The 25,796-nt window shown below is 43.7% G+C and overlaps 1 protein-coding gene across 2 annotated transcripts in view; it reads right to left on the bottom strand.

Annotated features, from left to right (window-relative positions):
* The window catches only part of ZNF106 (zinc finger protein 106), a 52,076-nt gene that overhangs the window by 4,393 nt on the left and 21,887 nt on the right, over positions 1–25,796 (bottom strand). For both annotated transcript variants that reach the window (XM_077322748.1, XM_077322749.1), the window contains exons 5-21: positions 23,142–25,235; positions 18,741–19,347; positions 17,172–17,241; positions 15,760–15,914; positions 15,566–15,626; positions 13,398–13,742; positions 11,200–11,977; positions 10,554–10,609; positions 9,027–9,172; positions 8,516–8,650; positions 7,750–7,866; positions 6,879–7,070; positions 5,133–5,195; positions 4,364–4,483; positions 3,563–3,634; positions 2,683–2,754; positions 704–850 (exon numbers count right to left, since the gene is read on the bottom strand). In XM_077322748.1, coding sequence (XP_077178863.1) covers positions 704–850; positions 2,683–2,754; positions 3,563–3,634; positions 4,364–4,483; positions 5,133–5,195; positions 6,879–7,070; positions 7,750–7,866; positions 8,516–8,650; positions 9,027–9,172; positions 10,554–10,609; positions 11,200–11,977; positions 13,398–13,742; positions 15,566–15,626; positions 15,760–15,914; positions 17,172–17,241; positions 18,741–19,347; positions 23,142–25,235 — 5,230 coding nt within the window. The remainder of the gene's footprint in view (positions 1–703; positions 851–2,682; positions 2,755–3,562; positions 3,635–4,363; positions 4,484–5,132; positions 5,196–6,878; positions 7,071–7,749; positions 7,867–8,515; positions 8,651–9,026; positions 9,173–10,553; positions 10,610–11,199; positions 11,978–13,397; positions 13,743–15,565; positions 15,627–15,759; positions 15,915–17,171; positions 17,242–18,740; positions 19,348–23,141; positions 25,236–25,796) is intronic.

Here is a 25,796-nt window from a genome sequence, read left to right as displayed (position 1 = left end):
TGATTTATTCTCCTCTCTGTACACTTCCACTAATTTGCTCTTTGAATATCAGTGAATAAATAGGTATTCAAGCAGATTTCTTTAATACCAGAGAAATTACCTGAATTCTGTTGTCAGTTCAATAAAGGATTTCTAGTCTCCATTTATTCTTTCTTGTCTTGTGCAAGAGTCCACAACATATGTGTCTATTAGGGCTTGTTATTTCTGCTGGTTCCCTTTTCAGGGCCCACGGTGGGAGCAGAAGACAGTAGAACTCTCCCACCCCACAACTCAGATGGTTCCTGCTCAACAGAATCCCACCTCATAACTTAACATGGAGGGACGGGGGCAGGGAGTTATTTTTAAGGATGACTTCTTCTGCAGATCTGTTATTTTTTCAGAGGATTTCTAAGTTATTATTACCTTGCTGCTAAATATTTAGAAATATTACTATGCAATTCTTTAAATATCTGTATGAACTGTGAACATCTTACTGATGCCTCTTTTCATAAACAGGATAGGTGATGGTGTTTCTGTCAGTGTGTAAATCTACTAAGCAGAGTTATACACTTCTAAGTCCACTGACTCCAATGGATAGATTTTTGTGAGATGTTTGTGAGATGCTGCTCAAACTACCTGCCATAGTGACTGACAGGGCAATCCGAAGCAGAATGATCCCCTTCTATCTCCACTTTTTGTTTTATTCTGCTTCTTTTCTGCATACCTGCTTGGAACTTCTCCGGGAGGTGAAGAAAGCATCACAGTTTTTCCACCGACACTTTAGTGTTTGAAAGTTTGGGTTTGTGTGGTCGTTTAACAGATGCTGTTTCAGGTGGTCCACAACTCCAAATATCAACGAACATCCATGCCACTAATGAGAGAATTAAGACAAACACCATGGAGGAAGCTCGACAACAGCTTAAAAGTGGCCACACTACATATGCCTTTTGTTCTTTTCCACCCATAGTTAATTTGTTAAACTAGCAATAGTCTTTCTGCAGGCATAAACTAATGCAGTGACACTGATACTGGAGAAAACATGAATCATCAGGAAATTTCAGTTTTTGTTGGCACAAACATAATCATAAGTGACTCTCAACATACGTCACTATGAAGTCATAGAATCATAGAAGGGGTCCTGCAGGCCATCTAATCCAATCCCCTGCTCAATGCAGGATCATCCTCCATTATAAGTATCTGTCCAGCCACTGCTTGAAGACTGCCAGTGAGGGGGAGCTCCCCACCTCCTTAGGCAGCCTACTCCACTGCTGAAGTACTTTGATTGAATTATTTCCCCCCCCCCCCCGATATCTAGCCAGGACAGTTCTATATGCAATTTAAACCCATTTAAACCCTCTCCTCTGCTGCCAACATGTGCTACTCCCTGCCATCCTCCAAGTGACAACCTTTCAAATACGTAAAGAGTATTTGAATCAAATCACGTCCCCTCTCAACCTCTTCTTCTCCAGGTGGAACATTCCCAAGTCCCTCAGCCTTTCCTTGTTTGTCTCCTCTGCACCCTCTTAATTATGTCCTTTTATTGTCCAAGTCATTTTATTGTGCTCAATTGTGCTGAAGCACTGAAAAGGGGCTTCAGAAATGAAGCACCATAGTGGACATTACTAATGCAAGATAACTCCATTCCTACTTGCAGCTTTTGGCTCCTGAAAATCATGCCTCTGAAACTCTGGTGGTCTCTAGAGTGCTACTAGGCTTTAATCTTTGCTCTTCTACTGCAGATCAATATGGCGACTCATTTGAAAATATTCCCTGCCTCAGCTGCATCACAGCTGCTGGTTGGAAATGCACGGAGAGTGCTGGCATACAAGGCTGAGTTATCTTTTTAGCACTTGTTATTCACATACATGAGAATGTTATGGGATAATATTAATGCAATAACATTCTGATTTCCCCATCTCAAAAGGATACCACAAAGCTGGAAAATATGGTGACAAGCCTTGGGATCTGCAGCTAATGAGAAAAAATCCTCTCTCTTCCAAAATACTAAAACCTGGGATACCTAATGAAATTGATAAATTCAGGGTAGACAAAAGCCCCTTTAATAATTAATACACAAAACTGACGACCAAAGGATCTGAGGATGGCTGTTAGCTTCGATGCCTTTAGAAAGGGGATTATGTAAATTCTTGGAGGTCAGGGAAATTGCGATTTTGCCATGCAGGTTTACACAACCTCCAGTCTCTTTGACTACCAAGTGTTTGAGAGGCAGGCAGCAGCAGGACAGAGTTGTGGTCTCTGAGCCCTGATGAAGGCCTTCTTGAGCCAAAGCACTGTGCTCCCTGACCCATTCATCCTGCTGCTAGGACACACTTGCTATAGGAATACAGCCCAAGTCACAAGTTCTCAATCTTCTTGCTGTTACATTCCTTGCAGCCACAGAGGACTCTTCCCATTTATGGTGACAGCCACTGAAAGTTTAGTAAAACAAAAGAACATCTCCCTTTGATTGTTCCCATTTTCAGTGACAGCTGAGAACTGAATACAGCATGTCTTATTCTTCATCTTACAGGCACATACAGTATGAGGCATTTTTCAGACTCCCACAATCTGTTGTACATCCTATTATTAGTATGGTCTTGGCTGATCATTTAGAAGCTAAGTGGGGAGGAGAACTTTTATCAGCTTCTTAAACAAAGACTGAACTGGCTTCAGGCCTAGGGTGCAAAACGCTGTGTTCTTTACCCAACATCGATAATTCTGCATCAAGTTAAGCCGTACAGCTTGAATACTGCCATCATAGCAACCAGTGTAGATCTGAAAAGGGAGAAAAAAATCATAAAAATCGTAAATTAAAAGCTGTCAAAAGACAATTAAAGTTCTGCTATAGGTATCAAATAAGGCTCCTGAATTCAGAATTACAGCAGTGTAAATATGCCCCCCTGTCCATCACATTGTGCCTATATTGTTACAGAACAGGAAGGGCAAATGTTCAGGTTCTCCTGAACTTCCCAACAGACTAGATTATTCTGGCAAAAATAGGCAGAAGGGAAAAAAGATATTTCAGAGCATCACGGAAATGTCCCACATCTGAAGGTATGCCTTCTTGAAGAGGAGATGTCTCCATTTCAAGATGACTATAGATGACAAGGCTTTGGTTTTTCCTGTCATGGCCTGAAACCCGTCCTCCTCCTTCTTCCTTCTTTGCTATGAACATATGGACCAATGAAGAGTTGTCCAGTGAGTCACACTGGGCTGAAAAGCATTGTTTATTTGAAGTATGAAGTATACTGGCTGGGGGATGTGGGAGAAACTCCTGCTACCCTGACTACAAAAGCTCGCCTGCATGATGTAGTGGTTAAAGTGTCAGACTATGATCAGGGAAATACAGGATGCTGGGTGACCTTGGGCCAGTCAAGTTCTTTCAGCCTAACTTACCTCACAGGGTTGTTGTGTGAGGATAAAACAGGGGAAAGGCAAATGGTGTGAACTGCTTTGGGTCCCCACTGGGTGGAGAGGCAGGATATAAACAAAATACATTTTAAAAATATGTAGGAGGAGGAAGTCACACCAGGATTACCACTGCCACTGAACAGAAATCACTATTTTAAAGAAAAATGTTTACCATGCTTTTATGAATGGTCATGCACATAATCATGTCTGAATGTCCTCCGTAGACTTGCAACCGATCGTGAGACTTGGGAGGGGAAGAAAATTAAAAACATCAGATACTTCACAAGCTGAGAAGTTTACACAGTCCTTGAAAATAATTTCATACAACTAAAATGCATGGACAAAAAAAGAAACCTAGGTCTTGTTATGCTTTACAATTTTACCTCACTCATAAAATCTTAACGTTTTCCAGCTATACAAAGTTACAGTAAGCCCCCCCCCCCAAGAAACCTTTTGAACAACGAAAGACTAATTATGTTGCTACCCCACAAGTTCTGTCAGCCATAGCAAACCAACAAGTAAAACAAAATTTAAGAGCACAATAAAATCAGAGTCCAGTAGCACCTTTAAGCCCAACAAAGATAAAGGTGCTACTGGACTCTGATCTTATTGTGCTACTTCAGACCAACACGGCTACCCATCTGAATCTAAAATTTAAGAGGAAATCCTCCAATTGCTGTGCAACATTGTGGCAGGGTTGATCCAGTGGACACTAACAGGCTACAGCAGAATTCTGAACAGTGAAAAGTAGCTGCTCAGGACTGTCTCACTCCTGCAGAGCTTCCTAACTGCTAAAAACTCAAGTTGGAGCGGAAAAATAATCTGTTCCAATTTACATCTCATTGAATGCACAGAAGGCCAGAACAAACAAACCGACTGAAGAATCTCAGTTTGCAGAGGGGAAATTGAAGTTGCAGAACAGCACAGAAAGCCACGCTCTAAGAGGTCAGAGCCAGTATTTGGGTTTTTTTACCTGCAGCTCATAAACACGAACAAATTTATCCAAACAGGCTGTCACCATAACTTTCCCCAGGATGTTCACAACGGTCACAGCATGGTTGTGTCCTTTGTAGATGCGTACAAGCTCCCCTGTCTGTAACAAAAATTAACAGTAAGTGCAACACCCACATACGGATACCGAAATATGAGCTTGGACTTTTCTTATAGTAAACATTGCTGACCAAACAGAACTTTGGTGGCATTCCAATTATTTTTGCACTTGGTAGTGCTGCAGCAAACTGATGGCTGATGAAGAGGGTTTTCAAGGCAAGTCTTGTTTAGAGGTGGTTTGCCAATGTCTGTCTCTGCTTAGCAGCCCTGGATGTCCTTGGTGGTCTCCCATCCAAGTACTAACCAAAGCCGGCCTCACTTAGCTTCCAAGATCTGACTAGGTGGGCTAGCCTGGGCAATCCAGGTCAGGGCTTTAGAGATTACTACCCAGAAAGCAGGCTCTGCAAGAGATGTTAACACTCAACCTCCAGTTCAGCCTTTCAGTACTCTGCTGCTACTGGTAGGGAGGGCAGTGATCCTCGAAAACATGCCCACTTAGAAAGTAAATGGTTCACACTGTATAAGGATCTATTGAGCTCATTCTTATTTATGCATTTCTCAGTGGAAGATGACCCCCCTCAAGTGTACAGGTGCAAAAAATAAAGGGAAATAATTAGCTAGAGGAAGCTCATTGAGCAGTATCATAGCTACCATATATTCACAGATTTTAAAAACTCATATGAGCAACTTACATGTATGTTGTGGGCATGGACAGATTGGTCACTGGAGCCACTGAATACCAGGTCATTCACAACCTTTTAAGAGAGACAACCAGACAGCCTGATTACTGAGGATATTCTGAACACCGTCTCTTGCCCACCAACTCTGTCTTGCCTACCGTGACAATACAACAAATTATGATGGGGACTACAGCAGCTGTTCCCCAGCCTTTTGGTTCAGGATCCCATAAGCCAAAATTTACTTGGCATGGTGACCCACTTAAATATATAGAAAAAGGCATGCACAAGCCAATAAAACTGAACCCATAGTTTGGGAAGCACTGAACTAGACACTGAAGTACCCATCAGTGACCATTTGCTATCTTCAACAGAACTGCACTGCTGAAGAAGAGTTGCTGGGGGAAACAATGGGAAGGCTTCAACCTCTGTGTCCATTGCTTCTGGGCTTTTCGGGACACCATGTCTTAGATATACCCTTGGTCTGATCCATCAAGGCTCCTCTTCTGAATTGCTCAGCACATAGAGAATCCATTAGGAATGATCCTGAAACACTTCTAGCTAAACAAGCTAAAACCCAACTCCAGTCAGGTCTTAACCATTCGCTGCTGTGTGTCTACGTGTCTCTACCCACTTCTGGGATCTCTCAGAATTTTAGAATTCCAGCTCGCGTAGGCCAAACAAACTCCAGCACACCCAGGCACTTGCATTCAGCCCAAGCCAGGAAGTTTCCAGCCTGGCTCTGCAGAACTAAAGATCTTTGGAAGGTAAATAATAATCTTCTTAAAATTTAATTTTTTAGAACATTTACATGTTGTCTTTCCAAAGTACGGTTTGAGGTGGCTCAAATAGTAAGCCAATACAATAAAATCCTAAAAAACAGCATGAAGTTATCCAAAATAGTAAGAAGAACAAAACAGAAGAAATAGTCAGAATAACAAATAGTCACAAGAAGAACAACATAACCTGAAAAGAATATGTAAAACGTAGTCCTCAGCTAGAGGGAAACTAAAAACAGCTTTAAAAGACCTTAGTTAAAAGCCTAGATAAAAGGTTAAAAAATTGAGCTGATGTCTAAGTAAGAATGTAAGATAGGTATAAAGTCAGCCTCAAAGAGCAGGGCACTCCAAAAATGCGGAGTCAACACTGGAAAAGTCCTATTCTGCTTCACTTCTGTTGTTGTGCTAGGAAAAGGGAGACCGGAGGGGCGGTGATTGTGTACAAGCACTGTAATAAATGGTGTTTGTACACAGTTAGAGCTTAATTGCAGCCTGCTGTGACATTTGAATTCAGCTTTTATCGCACTATCAATGTTTGTTCCCTAATAATATTTGAGGTTTTGGGGTTTCTTCTGCTCTTCTCATGGAAGGGCAAGATATGCTAGTCACCTAAAAACATCTAGCTAATGTCAGATGATAGTAAAAAGGTTTGTAAAGTTTTACTGGAGACATCTTTTAGACTGGATGTTCAGGAAGAAACATGCAGCATGCTCCAAGAATCTTGAGTGTCATCATTAGGGTAGTTCCAAAAACAATGGGATTTGATAAGGTGTGACAGAGAACATCAGAGGGTCACTTAGAGACTCCAGTAGAGAAAGAAGAAAATTAACCGCTCTTCATGGAAATATGTCATGCATGACTGCAAATTACATAAACTGTACCAATGTTTGGCTGCTAACATACATTTTTTTTCAGTTTTCAGAGACTGGAAAACTGCTGAAAGAAGCGCGTCCTTAAAAGGTTTTATTTTCTGATTGGTTACCTTCATACAGAGGACTGTTTTGCTATGACCTTCAAGGGTTCGAAGCAGAAGTCCATTTCGGGCATCTCGCACGCTGATTGTACAATCATAAGATCCCACAATCAGCAACCTGCGTGCTCCTTCCTGGGCTGTAGCTAGACAGCTGATTGCTCTGGGGCCATGGCACTCAAAGGTATCGCCTTGTTTGTTGTTCTGAAGGAACAAGCAAGTGTAAGCATTATTGGCAATATTTCCCATTAAAAATAATATTTCTCGTTAGTGTTACTTAAATAACATATCACAACAGCATGGCTATTCAATTTGCCCATTCAGGTTATTCAAGCAAAAGGCAACATACAACCAAACTGAATTTTCTAAGGTAGCTTTTAAATTTGAATGCTGCCTCTTTTTAAGATACATTACTAAATAAAAACAGCATGGAGTGAATTTACTTGCCCACTAATTTATTTGCTCCATCCCAGAAGGTTTAAGTGCCCTACAGTATTTCAATTCTTACATTAAATAAAACCATAAATTCCAAACAAAAAGCTTGCAGCCTGGTAAATTTCTTACTGCGGGGGGGGGGGGGAGAGGGAGCCGTGGCCCAGTGCCAGGGCCTTCGTGGCCCGGCACCGGGCCACGGCCCGGTGGTTGGGGACCACTGATGTAAGGGATTACAAAACTCCTTAGGGGCTGGCTGCACTAGACTACTTTGTTACCTGCCCAGACCTTGACTATTAGAAGAATTGCATTCTACCCATTTCCTAATCACAGCAGTAGACCCTGCAATCTTCTATGAGGCCTCATTTCAGACATAATGAGACAAACAGTTATTTATGAGTGTTCCCCCCTGTAGAAGTGGCCCCATGGAATAATCACCTCTCATACTGACCTTTATGCTGAAAGTGACCACGCTCCCATTTGCGAGTCCTGCGTAGAGTACTTTCCACCTACTGTGCAGACAGAGTACACGTTCATCTAACTTAAACTGATCAGTAAGTTCTCTAGTCTGGAGAGAGGAAATAAGCAGCATATTAAAAAGCTTTGTTCCTTACAGTGGAATGAAGCGAGAAACTCATGCTCTGCAGATGGAAAACCTGAAGACACCCTCTGATGGCCTAACTCAGCCCCTTTTGGCTGTATTATATAAAGCGACAGCCCCTCTCCCCAACAGCAGCAACACCCTTTGGGGACCACCAAAATGGAGCATGCTATTTACACTGTAAGATAAGGTAAAGGTATCCCCTGTGCAAGCACCGAGTCATGTCTGACCCTTGGGGTGACGCCCTCCAGCGTTTTCTTGGCAGACTCAATATGGGGTGGTTTGCCAGTGCCTTCCCCAGTCATTACCGTTTACCCCCCAGCAAGCTGGGTACTCATTTTACCGACCTCGGAAGGATGGAAGGCTGAGTCGACCTTGAGCCAGCTGCTGGGATCGAACTCCCAACCTCATGGGCAGAGCTTCAGACTCCATGTCTGCTGCCTTACCACTCTGTGCCACAAGAGGCTCAATTACACTGTAGTCTTGGGCAAATACACCCATTCTGCCTATATGTTAAATGCATCATGTGAAAAAAGACAACCACCTGGAATAATACATAGAAATTTCTTTATGAGATTGCACATCCTTGGATAGGTGCTGCTGTGTCTATAATTACCTTGATGTTGTAACAATTTATACTGTGGTCGCTGGAGCCAGAATAGAGAGCTGCATTTTTCCCATTAGTCTGAGTAACCAGCAGGCAGTTCACTTTTGAAGTATGTCCCTCAAATACGCCAACACATTTCCTGTTCTGAGTGGAGGAAGGCATTAACATGATTAGTTTACACTCTGTTCCCAAATTGAGGCACCCCTTGAGCACTGCATCATCCCAATCTACCACCTATTTCCTGCTTATCTGTGTTTATTTTAAACTAAATAATGCATTAAAGGTATCCAGTTGGTGGTCTCCAGATGCCTGTTTGTATTATTTTGAAGTCTGCCCAGCCTCCTGGCAGAGCGTTTCTAATAAATGGTTTCAAAAGATCTACATAGATTTCGTTTGGCTCTTGTTTCATTCAATTTACCCACTATGGTCAATCCTCAAGGGGATCACAGGCTCTCATTAAGGAATGCTAGGGGAGTGCTGAGAGCTAGTTTATCATAACTTGTTTTGCAAATCTACTTACCACCAAGTTATATACGCGGATAGTTTTGTCTGCTGAACAGGTGTACAACAAATTTCCAAAAATCTGAATAGCATTCACGGCAGCTGCATGTCCCTCAAATACTCCTTCTGTGGGTTCTTCATCCTCCCCAGGCTCGGAGGAGACTTCTGTCAAACACACAGTGGCCAAAGCTTTCTATTAATTAAACTTTTTCTGCTTATAATACCAAGATGAATGAAACTTCCTGGTTCCCCCCAAAACAAAGAAACATTCAGAGTGGGCCAGATTTTGGGCTAATACAAATTCATTCCACTATAACAAAGAACAGAGAGCAACTGTTAGGAGTCCTCTGGCTGAGGGAATGAGAACAGGAGCCAAATGGCAAACTTGAGACACTAGAAACACACTACGTTGTGAAATGGGAAAGCAAGAGTGAGTACAGAAAGGGCAGTTGGCTTGAGGATAAGTCAGGAATGATCTATGAATCTTAATTACAGTAAACGCATACACACACACACACACACACAAAACAATGACAGTGGGGATATTCCCACTGTACCACTTAATGCAGTAAAACAAGTCTCTAGATGGATGCCAAGGAGCACTCTTGGTGGCCTGTTGGCAGTTACAGACAAGCCTGACAACAGAAAGCTATCAACTGCAACGTGAATGCATTAGTGTTACCCTGCAGTGGTCCAAGCTCTGAGTTGTTATGGCCGTAAGCAGATAACCTACTTGGCCCTCACTGTACAACCGGAACCTTGGTTTGGACTATGCCAGCAATAAGTGAAAACAGGCAGTGGAGAGAAAGGAGACCGGCTCAACTCTGCTACATCAGAGGGAAAAGGGACCCCCACTCCTATCACCTTATGCATTACTGACTACCAAGAAGCAGGAACTGTGCCAGTTTGCTTCCAAAACATTACTCTACTATCTGACATAAGATTGTTATTCTTCTAAATATCAACTTTATCCCTTTTTCAACAACCTGTTGAGTTTCCACTTGCAAAGGGGAGACAGGAGAACCCGGCTGCTTAAAAGAATAGTTTTATGGTGAAGAGAAACAACTTTGTATAGAAAGGAGAGAGAGAGAGAGAGAGAGAGAGAGAGAGAGAGAGAATACGATCGTATTGACTTAGGTTGATTAGGTTGTTGGAAACTGTCTATTGCCCCAATCAGTCTGTTGTTTCTATTCATTCTGGAGGCAAGCAAGGAGAAAGTGTGCTGGTCTCCCACTGAGCAAATCAGGAGGATGGACTGGAGGACACAACTGGAATAATGCCAGAAAGTTCCCAATCTATGCTAAATGCACATCTCCTCCAACGTCCCCAGCAGGACACTTTATATGTTCTGTTCAATCATTCACACTGCAGATCTTGCATATTCCAATACATCCTTGTAAAACCTCAGGTTTTTTAAGACACCTAAGAAAAATTGCTAGTCTCAGAATATCTGTTAAGATTCCAAAGACACCAACAATTCCTCACACACAAAATGGCCTCAACATTTTCCCACTCATTTCAACTAAAGGCAAGCAAACATATATACCTGGTGAGTTTTTTGAGCCTCTAATTGATGATATAGATGTCTGGGTCTCAGCCACACTACAGAATAAGAAAATACCACAGTCGTTACAAAATTTGAAGTAATGCAACCCCCAAGCCACCAGTCTTTACATAATCATTATACATCATGACTTGGATCCTTATTTGATATTCTATTTATATTTGCAGTTGGAGGTGGAACTTTTCAGATTCCCTTTCCTATTGTACATCTTCATGGCTGCCACCCGGATTAACTGATCCACCGACAGTAGTCAGCTGCAGGCAGAAAAGGAAAAATTGCCTGTCTCCTCTGCCCATGCTGCTTAGGACAAAAGCCAGTGTGCTGGATCAAAAAATACCATGAGTGGATTTCTAGTAACATAATACAACTTTCTTGGCTCTCCTCTCAGCTTAAGAATCCTGACATTTGTTACAAGGGACCCTCAGGAAGGTCTGTCACAGGGAAAAGCAGAAGTTGTGGGAACTTACAGATACTCCTGCTGGTGAAACATATTATGACTTCATGGATCCAGCCCAACCCTGACAAGTCATATCTCTGACAGGGATGATATGCAATAAGATGATTAACCAAATAATCAAAAGCCCAGTCCAACAAGCTGCAGCTGCACGGCAACATCACACACACTCACCTTCTCCCAGCGCTGTCCCTATAGTTTGTTCCAATCTCACTAGTAGAGCTTACTTCATCATAGCCAGACCGAGCTGCTTCTCTCAAGATCAATTCTGATGAGCTCAAGGAATCCCTCTTGGAAGGGCTGTCTGGTTTCTCGTCTCCTGATTCGGAAGACGTGATGGCCACTACTTCAAGAGGAGATTTGGGGACCTCCACAAATTCCAGAGATGTGTCACTCTCATTCTCATCCTTCTTCCCATTTTTCCCCTCAGTAGCCTCTGCATCTTCTTGCTTTGGAGGAGTGGATGTTGTAACTTTTTCTCCTTTGGGCACCTTTGTAGACTTGACTTTCCGGAAAGCTTTCGAGTCACTTATATCCTGCTCGGTGTCACTATTCTCAGGCACATGGGCTGCCCGCAGTGTTTTCTTTTTTTTCAACTTCTTCTTTTTCTTGCTTACTTTGCTGTCTACAGAGACCAGAGTAGAAACGACCACCTGCTTGGACTGTCGAGTGGCCCGTTTGGGATCTTCATTCACAGGTGTTTCAGAAGGGGAGGTTCTGCTGTGAAAGGAACTAGTACACTGTTCTGAGACGGGGGGATTTGGGGGGCCGTTTTCTTCGGCCTTCACTGACGCTAAAGGTAAAGAACAGCTAAGGCCTGATAAGCTGGTGGTCTCCTTATCAGGAACAGGATCTTGAATATCTTGATTAGGTTGTTGGAAATCAATGAGTCCTGACAAGGACATTGCAACAGAGATTACGGGGTAGGTTAAAGATTTCTGGCTTGCATTCCCTGAAGAAAGAAGATGGGGATATGTATTTTTGACAATCTTCAACATTTATGCACCCTAATCCTAACTCTTGAAAGCAAGCTGTAGTGGCTCCTGTTCTGCTAGAACCTTCTAGTCCTTCCCTTGGAATGAGTGGGAAGAGTAATGCAAACTCAGGGACACCCTCCTACATCAATGGAAAATGACAGACCCTAAGATTAAATGAAAGCCCCATTAATTAAGACATTGGCTAGCACGCATATCACAGCCACCAGGATAGCAACATTTGTTCAGCAGTAGTGTTGGATTTTATTTTTATTTCTTTATTATTTGATATATATAGACCACCCCTCTCCGCAGGCAGGCTTGGGACAGCTTACATCAGTAGATAAAAACATCCATAAACAGATTAGAACACCGTACAAATTAAAAACTACCAAAGAAGGGCCTATTGTTCATCCCAGCCTTGAAAGGACCTGGTCTCTATGTGATCCCAGTAAACTAAGCAGAGCTTCATTTGCCCATAAGCAACACTGAAGATGCAGGAACTTGACTTTTTGTTCTGAGGACGTGTGGGATAATTGTATGCTAGAAGTTCTATATAATTTATTAGCAACCTGACTTGTTGGCAAGTCTCGAGTTTCTAACAATAAGATGCGGCTGGGAAGATCTGGAGGTGGTACCTCCTGAAGCCTCCTACAGCATCACTGGAAAAGATGTATTTTGGTTGCAGGATCAAGACATTGCAAGATCAAATCAACACAACATAATGCAGTGATGGGGAAGGAACTGATGCTCTAACTGGGTTATTTTTCTTCACAGCAGTAATGAATACACAGACTAAAGCAATAACACCTCCCTGTATCTTGCTTTTAAAAGTTTCAAAAATGGAATTCAGCCTAGCCTGGAAGTTCTTTGATATGTCCCCACGGGTGGTGGTCTTGATTCTGAATGCCAAAAGAAAGTAACCTTAGAGAAAAAGCTGAGCTAGCAACCCCATCCCACAATCTTCTGACTGCATTAGCAAAGGAACATGTAGACTTTGAGTTAGATCTAGCCAAGATTTCCCCTGATAAGATTGCTTTTTGCCTATTTTCCCCTTGTGCGTCAAACTTCACACTTTGACCTCATGCTGCACCTAGGAGTCCCCTGTCCCTCAGAAACTGCATTGGGGAACACTGCAGCTGGAAATCTCTTCCGTATGGAAATTTTCAGCAGTATCCAACCCTTCAGATTGACTCTCACCACCCCCACCTTACCCTACTTTATTTGCTATGTTTTGGCTCCAGTGGGACAGCAAGAGAATTCTGCTAGGTCTTACTAAGATTTGTCTCCTGCAGGCAGGAAAAGGGAGTGAATAGCAGTGCTCAGAAATGGGCAACACGAATGCACAGGAATTTTAATAACATAGTTCCTCTTCTGAAGAGAGTTAAATTAACATACCATCCTGAAACTGAAGTTCTGCTTGAGGAGAACAAGGAGCGCTCTGCAGTGGTATATTCATGCTCTCTTCTGCAGGTTTTGGGGATGCAGGTTCTTGCTTGATCTGAATGGATGAATCAGGAACTGTGATGGTTTCCAGGAGCCCAGTTGTCTGAAATGTACATGGACTGCTTACTTGGATAGGGGTTGCTGGGGATATCTGGGCTGAGAGGGGTGGTACAGTTTCCAGAAGAGGAACTAGAAGACCTGGATTAGCACTTAGGCCCTGCGTCAGTGCAAGCTTGCAGTTTCTTTTTTCACTTGAGTTGCTGGGATGAACTGGCTGTTCGGAAGGCTCATAGGTTTCTAGAGAAACAGAAAAAATGTACTTTAGCAAGGTTCAGAAGTGTTGGGCACTTTGGCATCCAAAGTGGCTGTTCGCGCCTGAAGCAGCCTGCACCATGGCACAGGCTGCTTCGGGCATGAACGGCTGCTTCAGACGCCGAAGGGCCCAACCCTGGGTGCTGGAAGTTAAGGTCAGAGAATTGCATTGGACACCTCCTGGTTTTTATGGAATATGAAAGTGAGCCCCTGTGTCTCTGGTAATGGGCTGTACATGTGTGTCATTTTAATAAAGCCCCAAAAGGAAGCTCGTTAAGGTCAAACAAGCCTGTTGCTCTTTCAGAGTGCTCACAGACATAGAATGACACTCAACCCAAGGGAAGATGATCTTATGTTTCTCAATGATTCAAAGCTCTCATTAGTGCTAACCAGGTTTTTCAAACTCTTGTCCCTTAAGAAGCTTTTGTTTCTAAATACTAGAATTACAGGACATATCTGCCTTTATTGGTGGAAATGTATTTTGGTGTAGTGGTTAGGAGTGCGGTTCTATTCTGCGCTCCCCCACATGCAGCCAGCTGGGTGACCTTGGGCTCGCCACAGCATTGATAAAGCTGTTTGAGCAGTAATATCAGGGCTCTCTCAGCCTCACCCACCCCACAGGGTGTCTGTTGTGGGGAGAGGAAAGGGAAGGTGACTATAAGCCGCTTTGACCCTCCTTCGGATAGAGAAAAGCAGCATATAAGAACCAACTCTTCTTCTTCTTATTTATATTTAAAATTTTTAAAGATATTATTCTTCAAAAAATGTCTGGTTAGGAAACTTGAGTAAGCATCTGTAGTATGAGTTTTTTCACATTTAAACAATGAGATATATTTGCTTTGCAATTTTATATTTATTTATTTATAATTCAATTTATATCCCGCCACTCCCTGGTCAGGCTAGGGTAACAACAGTCTTAAAACCCCATTTAAAACCCCCATTAAAAGACTTTAAAACTCCCAACATGGCAGAAACATATCCCACTCCCACCCCCCACTACCGAAGCGACGGAACAATGGAGAAGGAGTGATGAACAGTTTGACCACCCCGGGGGGGGGGGGGCAACAGATCTACTTCGCCGACCCCAGACTCAACCATAAACCTGGCAGAAGAGATCCGTTTTGCAGGCCCTGCAGAACGATGTCAAATCCTGCAGGGCCCGCAGCTCACCCGGGAGTTCATTCCACCAGGTAGGGGCCAGGACAGAAAAAGCCCTGGACCTGGTTGAGGCTAGGTGCGCTTCCCTGGGGCTGGGAATGACCAATAGATTTCCCCCCACAGAGTGTAAGGCCCTGCGGGGGGCATAGGGCAAATGTTGCCATATGTTGGCTTTAAACTGTTGTATGCCATCCCAAGATGTCTGTGCCAAAAGGGGTGGTCTTATATACATAATAAACAAATAAAATCATTCACAATGACTCATGATTATAGGATTATACAACAGCTCATTTTGCTTTCAGAATTTTATAAGGGAAATGCAAACTACTTGCAGCTATTTATATTTATTTTTATTATTCTTATTATTGGACTTCTTGCAGTATTTTGTTTGTTGGAATTCACTGGTCAATGGACTGTAAATAAAATGATGATGGCATTTTTCGGGGGGGGTCCATTCGGATTAGCTGCATACACACACCTATTGCTGAGTATAGACAAAATTGAACCTACCTATTATTATTGCTTTATTTAGCCTTTAGGAAAGGCTTACTATAAAAGATCTCAGAATCAAGAGAAAGAACTGCCAACATCTAAGCCTTACATTATATAAATACCAAAGGTCAGTAGAGCAGCAGCACTGGTCAAATTACCTTGAAGCCCCTGCAAGACCTCAATTCGCTGGCTCCTCAAAGTGCTCATTTCCACTGATATCTAAGGAGAGAGAGAGCAAGAGAGAGAAAGAGAAAGAAAGAAAGATTGATTAAAAGACTTCCGATCAAGTTCGTCGAAAGCCATCACCATGCAACCGCCAAAGCTAGAACCAATGGAGCTCAGAGGTGGTCACCTGTTGTTTCAGTACAAGGAGTCGCTGAACTTCAATGTAAGCTGCCTGTAAAGCAGCTCGAGCCTGCAGGAGGTTTCCATCCACACACTGCAGAGACTTGCTCAACTCTTCTTCCCTCAGAGAAATAGACAACAACTGGTCTACCTGAGAACGTTCTGGAAGAGAGAAGTTACAAGATTTGACTTGTCACATTGCTTCTTTTAGGGCATTTGTTAAATCATCACTTCACTTGGCACGAGACAGTTTTCCAAGGCCTGCTTCATTAGTGCAGTCCATGGTTGCCTGATGAAAGTGGCCTGGTAGATAGAAACTTCACTTAATTGTACCACAGTTTTCTCACAAATGACCCTTGGTGGTGGAATGTTAGCTCCTGCAACTTATTGAGCATGCCAAGGTTATCAAATAACAGATGACCATGTACAGATTACATGGTCGTCTAATGCCTTTTGATTCAGGTACAATTTTCACCTGTGTATGATCGACCTTTATTCTATGGATTTAAGTACAGTCCTCATCTGTATGTGGTCATCAACTGAAGCTGTTAAAAGGTAGCCTTGACCAAGCTACCATCATTTTATCCAGCTGTAGGCCTGGGTCAAACTGCATCTCCAGACCTGTTACTTCAAGGAGAGAGCAACCACCTGAAGAACAGGTGACACCATATTGTTATACCGTTATATTGTGCTGTTATTTTGGTTACAATTATTAGTTATCAGTTATACATGTTACAGACTGTTTTATGTATTGTTCTCTGTTATGATGTAAACCGCCCTGAGCCTCCGGGGAGAGCGGTATATAAGTATGATAAATAAATAAATAAAATAAATAAATAGATCAGGAATTCCAAACCAGGGGTTCGCTGGAGCTCTAAAGGGGGTCTGTGGGAACGCTGAAGTGGCATGGTATGGGGTTGGGGGGGGATCTGGACTGTCTTCTCGGCTCCAACTCTATTTTCCAGCCTACATGAGGCAGAGTTCCATAGTAGTAGTAAAAGTGGGGGGAGGGAGCAAAAGAAGGGCTAAAGGTGTGGGTAGTGATGTCGCTTCATGGGGCGTGGCCAGCTGACCACTTCCGGGGTTCCTTGATGTCTGAAAAATTATTTCAGGGCCTCTTCCACAGCCAAAAGGCTGAAAAAGGCTGCTGCAGATGCTGGGTCGGACCATCCATTCACTAGTAACACTTCCATCTTGCTGAGATTAAGCTTCAGTTTATTAGCCCAGATCCACTCCTAAACTACCTCCAGACATCTACATTCAACATCTGTATCTTGGGCAGGCCCTTATTGTTCTTTTTCTAACAATTTATCCATGTGGTGTTGATGCAGGCTGCTTTAGATCAATCCAGGGAGAAAAGGGAAGCGTCAACACAAAAAAAAAGAATACAGTGCAGTTTGATTTCTCACTATCACCTACCTCTTTTGCCTTTAATCTTCCTTCGCTTATTCTTTCTTTCTAGACTTGGGATTTCAGGAGATAACCCCTCCTGCAAATTAAATACAAGTATTCCTTACTGTATGTTGCCAACAACGGACTGTTGCTAGCAACAGACACAATCTGATTCGTCTCTCCCCTCGCTGGGGGTTCCGCCATCTTTACTTGCTGTTGATTGTTGCTGTTATAGTCCTTTTAACGGGGTATTAATGGGGGTTTTAGTGGGACATATGTAAACCGCCATGAGACTTTGGGAGTGGTGGTCAATAAATCAAACAAACAAATAAATATGGGTCAAATGACTGAATAAACTGGACTGACTGAGTATTCCTTATTTGTCAAAGTGGCATAATGGTCATTTTGGACAATACCTGCACATTTAGCAGCTTTTCCTATCTATGAACATAGATTTGGCTAAGCAAGATCTTGAATAGATCATACATTTCTGAAGCGGTGAACTAAGCCCAGGGGAAGAATCACAATGGCAGTTATGTCTCAAATACTCAAGGAAAATATACACCAATGGATTATAATGAATTTGGCCTAAGGGTTGATAGAGAAATAAACAGTTATAGTCTTTGCATAGGAAGAGGTAGAAGTCAGGTATGATGGACCAGAATAATTAAAAAGAATGTGTTAAGGCAGATAACACCACCCTATTTCTTTAAAACATTTATATGCTGCCTTACCACCCAATCAAGTTCCACAAGGCAGCAAACAAAGAATTTGAACAATTAAAAGTACAGTTATAATTATAAAATTACTCAAGTAAAAACATATAAAGAACACTGGAATGAGGGCAAATAACCATTCTTGAGGGCATTCCTGCAGTATCACCTGCTGGCAAAAGACACTGATCGAGGGAGAGTGATGAATCTACCTGAGATGGGAATTCCAAAGTTTTGGTGCCAGGATGGAGAAGGTTCTTTCTTGGGTTACCAGCCATCTAGGTTCAGGTGACGGGGGTAACCAAAGCAAGGTTGGCCCCCAGGCCATAAAGAGCTTTCAAGGTCCAGATAAGCCCCTTGAACTGAGCCTGGAAGGAAATTGGCCTTTCTGGGAAAACACCACAAGATTTAAGTGGATAAAAGTGAAGAATCGGGCTGCATTCAGCTCAAAGGCTAATTTGCTTTTTATTTATTGGCCACCCTGAGATTTTAAATTGCCTTAACGTTATTATGTAACTGTGGTTTCATTAGTATTGTAAGCTGCCCTGACTGCCACAAGGCAGCTAATAAATGTTTTAATAAATAAAATGTCCACAGATCTTCCTGGCTTTGGCCTCCTTACCGGTCCACGGAAATTTTATTCCCAGAGTTGTGGATTTGTAGAGTAATAATCAAGCAGGTTGATGAGCTGCAACATGGAAAGGGGAAATTGTTTCCCTTTTTACTCTTTGCAGAAATGGTGATTGCATCTCCCTTACTCTGCTGCTGGGAATAAGCTTCCATGGGATTAAAAAAGACTGCTAAATGGAGGAGAAAGTGGGGATGATCCATGATGGATTCCTGGATCCGGCCTACAATGCCAAACACTGTTTAGACAACTTACCCCTGTTGCTCTTCTTTTTTTGCCAATTCCCTGGCTGTCGTTCTGTTCATTGCCAGATGTATAGCTGCTATCTGTGGCTGCATCAATAGCACTGGACATAGCAAGGGCCGAAGCCAAGCAGTATTTTTCCCCTGGACTTTCAAGCATATCTTGGTTTTCAAGTAGCTGTGCTCTGTATTCTGGGCTTCTCTGGATTTCTTTTGCACTAATTGTGGCCAGGCGGGTAACGTCAGGGGCCATCTGTAGGCTGAGCCTCCTTCCGTTAACAATGCAGTCCGTTCTGAATGGCGATGAAGGGAGAGAAGAGGCCTCTTGTTTCACATCTGGCTGGAACCCGGAAGCTGCACCTTCAGTGACAGCTACTGAACCAGTTTCCCTTTGCTCGTTGTCTCTGTTCGGGCCATGATGGTTGAAGAAACTGTAAGCAGAAGCTGCCTTCTCTGTCGCCACGCTGCTTTCTGAGAGGCTGCGTTTTCTATTGGACCCGGGGGAGCCAAAAGAGATCCCTTCCCAGTGGAATCCTTCAAGAGTGGTCAGATCAGGTTCCTCACCAAGCCCAAGACCCTCCTGTTCGTTCTGAATGAGAGGGACCATCTCAATGCCAAACCTTTGACAGACAAAAACAAAACACAAAAGAGTGACATTTACCAGTGAAGCCCTACCCTGATCAACACAGAGCTGTAATAATTTAGATAATAATAATTTAGGTTTACCTATAACTATGCAACAGTTTACCTATAACTATGCAATAGCGGGACTATGCAGTCTGTCCCCCCCTCCTCCCAAAAAGTCACAAATGTATGGAGGAAACAGCAAACAGTATGTTAACAATGCTTTTACTTAATTAATCGGCGTGTTTCAGTGTTGCATAAAGGAAAAGAGCAGACTAGAAGGCTACCTGAAGAGCATTCTATCGCCTACGAAGTATGGCAAGGTCAGGTTTACAGTATTGGAACCTGGTGACATCTTTGCCCTATCCGTGCCTTCTCTTTAATGTTCGGAACCCCTAGTGAAGCAGATCGAGCTAGGCTAATTGCTAAGCTCTATTTTTTCTTGTTCAAAAGCCAAGATTCTTTCTTGCATCCACTGCCAGGTGGCTGCTAGCAAGATGAAGCTGCAATAAGCAATATGAATATTTTAGGCAACTTTCATAACATGAAGTGGGCTTCTTGGCCTAAATCCCTCATTCTGATCTGTATAATCTTTATACAACTTTCGCTGTATTCATATTTGGCTAAGGGCTAAGTGGGCAGAGAGTGGGCGGGGCCAGTCTGGGTGAGGGGCCAGTCTTGAAGCGGCCCAGGGTGTGCTTCTAGGCCCAAGCAGAAGGCCTTGCTAATGCCAGGCGTAAGGCGGGGGGGGGGGGAGAAGCAGGCCTTCCCCATGGCCCTAGAAGCACACGGGGGGGGGAGGCTTTAAATCTAGTCTTAACAAAACGGTAAGGCCTTGGGAGGCGGGATGTGGAAGGGTGCCGATTGGCCCCTTCCTCCAGACAGACTATTGGAGGGACCAATCGGCAGGCGCGAAGCGCCTGCTGATTGGTCCCTCTGATTCCCCGCCAGAGCAACTGCAAGCCGCGTGCAGTGCGGCTCGCAGTTGTTCCTTTGCCGGTGGCCTGATGCGTCGGGAAGTGCAAAGCGCCTCCCGACGCGTCAGACCACCGGCAAGGGAGCACGGGGGCTCCCTGCCCACCGGCCTGGCACGCCGAGAGGCGCTTCGCTGCCCTCTGGCGCCGGCGAGAGGCTGGATGCTGGATGCAGCTGGATGCGGCGAGGAAATGGCAGCGAGGAAATGGCAGTGAGGAAATGGCTGGCCCCACCAGAAGCCCGTGTGGCCGCCGCCTCTGCAGGCCGCCCTGGGCTTCTGGCAACCCCAGGACCACGGCTGCGCCGTTAACGTTGCGAAGCCAGTGAGTGAGCCTGGGGTTCTGTCTCGGCTTTGGAGGGAGGAGCGCGGGGTCACATTTGGGGGCGGGGCTCTGGGAGAGTGGGTGGGTGGGTGGGTGGGAGTGTGGGAATGTGTCCCTTCCCCCTTCTTCCCTTTCAAAGCCCATTATTATAAATGGGCTTTGAAACTAGTACTGTATAATTTGCATAATACTACCAAGCCAGTTTGATGCAGAGGTTAAGAGCGGCAGCCTCTAATCTGGCGAGCTGGGCTTGATTTCCCTCTCCCCCACATGCAGCCAGCTGGGTGACCTTGGGCTTGTCCTAATTCGGTTAAAGCTGTTTTCACAGAACTTTTCCGTCAGAGCTCTCTCAGCCACACCTACCTCACAGGGTGTTTATTATAGGGAGAGGAAGGGAAGGCTATTGTAAGCTGCTTTGAAACTCCTTTGGGATGTGAAAAGTGGGGTATAAAACCCAACTCATTCTTCTCTTTTAAAATAAACTGTATATTTAATGCCCTGATCTAAAGTTAGTAGGTTGGATTCAGTAATCTGTTGTTGCAAGTGTGACTTTGCTACATTCCCTGTTGAAACTGCAGCATAAAGCAACCATTTTATTCCAAATTATATTACATTTGCACTGTCAGCAACCAGGTCACCTTTCCTTGATCTAGGTAGGTTCCCTGGAATTGCTCAAGATGGATATTCCTTATTATTACTAGAAAGAATATGAAGAGTTCAATCCATGTACCCTGCAGTAAATTGCTTAACTTTACAAGTAAGGACTTGTCTTTAAATAGAACAACACAGAGAACAAATATAGTACAATAAAAATGTTTTAAATTGACTATATTTATACTGTTACAATCATCTTTCTACTGTAAAAATTCATGACCAGCCACATCCTTCTCCGTCCATACACCATTTGCACCTGTTCACTCATGTTAAATTTCAGCTCCTATTGGTGTGCCTGTCTGTGAAAAGCATATGCTCCAATCCAGTTCTTCCTCCTGGCACCTCTATCTCCTTTTCTTTATGACTACTAGTAAAGCCCATTGTGTGCCAAAAGGCAACAGACATTAGCCAATGGCCCCATGTGGGTTTAGCCAGGGGAACATCTCACACACACAAACATGCACGACATCACAAACTGCTCATCTCCAGACTATAAAGACCAGCTCTGCAGGCGAGAATAGGTGATGTAGAGGGCAGCATTGCACCTTGATGAGGCCCCACCTCCAAGGACTATTCCCAACCCTGGGGTAGCCAACCTCCAGGTGGGGCCTGGAAAGTTCCTGGAATTAGAGCTCATCACCAGACTATAGAGACCAGCTCCCCAGGAGGAAATGGCTGCTTTGGAGGTGAGACTCTGAGGCATTGCATCCCACTAAGGTTTAGAGATGCCAGGTGAGATCTGGGGATCCCCTGGAATTTCAGCTCATCTCCAGGCAACAGAGATTAGTTTCCCCAAAGAAAATGGCTGCTTTGAAGAATGGAGTCTGGGGCACAGTATCTGTTGCCAGGGAGCCATAAACCTCCAGAGATCAGAGCAGCACTCTCCCCCAGGCAGCATGGCATCCTTTGCTCCCTGGACACAGGTGTCATCCCGGGACTCACTTCTCTGCCATTGCTGAAGAGCTGTCCAGAAGCAAGCAAGACCTGGGTCTGGTTCCAGCCTGCACCAGCCTGCCAGGCTAGCCAGTAGGGGGGTCACCCACAGCCTACATCTCAAGATCTGCCTTTGGCTCATTGCTGCTCAGGCCCTGTGGAGAGCCAGCAGCCCTCATGGTTAGTCTTTGGGCTCCTCTCTTTACCACAATGCAGTGGTAGCGGCTCCAAAGGACAGCCAGGCTCTTTTTCTGTGGAGCCTGGATGCTACCAGCCACACAAGTATCTCGGCCTCTTAGGGAACTGAGTGGAAGTGGGTGCCCGCCACTGTCACAGCCAGCCTCCTTCCGCATGCCCTCTGGTGAAGAGGTTACCCATGAGAACAGCCTCAGGGACAGGGTGCAGCCTTGTGTGAGCAGCCCTGCAAAGATAGGTCACCTTGGGAGAGAGCTGCAGCTGCATAGCCCTCTCTTGTTATGGGGGATATTCCACCAACAGGAAAAAGGCAATCCAATTTTGTCAGCATTTGCCAGGCAGATCACTCAAACTGTCTTTTTTGTATTGGTCAGATATTCCCCACTCAGGGCCAGTCACCTCCAATTTTAAGCGGTGAGTTGTTGGGGCCACAATACATGTTTTATGAAAGGGAAAGAAGATGATTTTGTACCTTACTATGAAAATCTGAGGTATTCTACAATAAATTATTTTTTTCAGAGGCCAGATGGAAGCCACTCCCTCTCCATTATGCCATAACCAAGAATTATTTGCTCTTGCATTTTGCTAATCTTATGAGCTAATTGTTTTACCTTTTTTGTATAGTCTGCTTTGACAGCACATCTTGAAAAACAATATCTATACAATGACAGCTTGGTAAGAACCACATTTAAGGCTGATGGACTACAAACCTTGGTAAACCTTTGCCAAGCTCTTGTTTCTTCTTTGACACCTGCTGAATGACCTGCTCCCAGTTTACATTTCTACGAGAGACACTAATAATCTGCCTTAAGGTAGGCTTGAGTCCTGATTCCTTCTCCATCTCACTCTTTCGATGACCACTAACATTCCGAATGCGCCTGGCACTGTTGAGGTTGGGCTCTGGGAGATGTGCACCAGTTTTGCTCTTCAAACTAGCTCGCCATGTCAAGTCTCTTTGGAGGGATGCTGGAAATCCAAGTTTACTCAATTCAGGGAGAAGAGGACCAGAAGGTTGTCCTCCTGCCCCTTTCTGCAACTCATGATTTAAGTGAGCTTCATAATCTTCATCTTCAGGATGATCATTTGATTTTGGAACATCTTCCTCACCATCCTCTTCCTGGGTTGCTTTCAAGTCAATATCTAAGTCACGTTGAGAGTGTGAGAGAAATTCTATGGACTCCATGTGGAACTCGGAGTAGTTTTTGTCTATATGCCCCGATTCTCCTAGGCTGTTACTCTTTTGTCTTGCAATATTGTCAGTTTCTGCAGGTTCATGGGATAAACAAGTATTTGAGGGGGCACTTTTGGTTCCTGCTACGTCTCTGTAACATTGTTCCTCAAAGCTCTCTATTTGGGACTCATGTAGGGAATGTGCAGGTCCCTCAGTATTCCATTCTTCGTTTCCCTCACTGGGCGTTATCACACAAGTGCTCAAGGGAGGAGTCTGCAAAGAATGGCTACACTGCAGCTCTTGTTCAGCTTTCCATAATACTTCACTCAAGCTTTCATTGCTGTCCAACACATTTTTGATGCCTTTGGAGTCATTATATTCATTGCTTAGGTTGGATCCATCAGAAGAAGAACTGTTGGCCTCCAAATCTATTGTGTTCAGTTGGCTCTGACACTCTCTAGAGGATAACAAAAGTTGGACATGTTTGAGAAAAATATTCTTTGGGCTCCTCTTTTGAGAAGATAGCTTTAAATCTGGAATAGCAAGAAGTGGAGACTTTAGGGATGGCATTTTATGTCCTTTGCTTTCAGCTTGATCTGGTTTTTTCCCACTGGTGCAGTCAGTTGGCTCTCTGAATGGCACAAGTTTGTTGGATGCTGCTTTTGAATTGGAGGATACTGAAAAATTTTCTTCCCCCTTTTTAAGTTTTGGATCACTGGTTTTAGGATCTGTCCATTTTGAAGTTGATGACAGATGGGTAGAATCTGCTTTCTCTGGCACTTTATTCACATTCTTATCAGACAAAGGCGGTGGTTCGACAGTTTTCTGGGAAGGATATGGAGCCCAACGAGCTGTCTTCTCTCGAGAAGGGCTGCTGCTGCACTTTCCATTTACTTTGGAGGTTTTGCTATCTGGCTGCATGGTAGTGCTGAAGTTCAGTAACCCATCTGGAGGCAGCTGATCACTAGTGAAATCCAAGAAGCAATTGCTGCCGTCATTTTCATTCATGTGGCCGGCATAAGGTACGACAGACCCACTATCCTGCCACTGCCATGCATACATTTCTCCGCTGTACTTATCCTGAACATTCTTGCTTTTAACCCAGGGAACATCCAAACTGTCTATTTGGGAGATACTATTTCTGCCTAAATTCCAGCCACCTCCACTTTGCTGACTCAGTTTCCAGTTGCCTCCAGAGTTTTTGGACTGCCAATTGGAATAGCTATTTTTCCCTTCAGGATTCCAGCTGGAATTTCTTCCTCGACCACCATGATGCCAACCTGACGTCCCAGCTCCAGAATTCTGATGCCAAGTGCCTCCAGTATTCCCATAGCTATGATATCGATTTGAAGGCCCTCCAGAATTATTTTGATGCCATCCAGGCCTTCCTCTCTGGTTGCCGAGATGCCTATTTGTGTTATTTGGGTTCCTTGTAGAATGTACAAATTTGCCTTGTCTAGAATTTAAGAAGCCATCATTTTCCCATTTCCAGTCTCTCTGAGGTGGCCCACGATAGTACCATGATGATGAATCACAGGCTTCTCTGTCTTGGTAAGTTCTATCATCTTGCCGTCTTTGTGACCTTCTGTCTTCAGTTTCTGTTTCATGGTTCACACGGCAGGCTTCACTTATCCTATAAAGACACAAACTATTTTTTAAAAATTGTGACTACTTCTAGTAACTATTCACTTTTTTAAAAAACTAAAAAGATTAAGCCTTGTCCTAGATCTCGCTGAATGATGTGAAGCAGCATTTTGCTACTCATTTGCTAATAACAAGCAGGAACTCTTTGCCCGGGTAGTAGAAACCTAACCAAACTGTTGCTAAGTAAAGTCCTAGGCAAGCAGCCTGGACAAGCTTTTCATTAATATCTCCACTAATGCTCATGTAGCTTCAGTTTGCCTTTCATTTGAAACTCTGATGCACACAGTAACCTCCAGAGAAAAAAAAAGATAACCCAACCTGAACTTCAGTAAGTTCAAAGAATCTTTTAGGGGATTTGGCATGATTGCTGCTAAAATTAGGATTGGGGTGTCAGTAACTGATCTGTCAAACATCAGTATTTTTAGCATGGCCTCATTTTTTTCTGAAACCAAGAAACCTTTGGGTAAGTGGTAGAAATACACCCAAGAAGATATCTCAACTGTCAGGCTAAAGAATTTCCATGGTTCTTTCATGTAATTGGAGGACTCGT

The sequence above is a fragment of the Paroedura picta genome, chromosome 2 (genome assembly GCF_049243985.1).
Source record: "Paroedura picta isolate Pp20150507F chromosome 2, Ppicta_v3.0, whole genome shotgun sequence".
In the NCBI taxonomy this organism is placed as follows: Eukaryota; Metazoa; Chordata; class Lepidosauria; order Squamata; family Gekkonidae; genus Paroedura; species Paroedura picta.
This window is presented reverse-complemented; position numbering and strand designations above follow the sequence as displayed.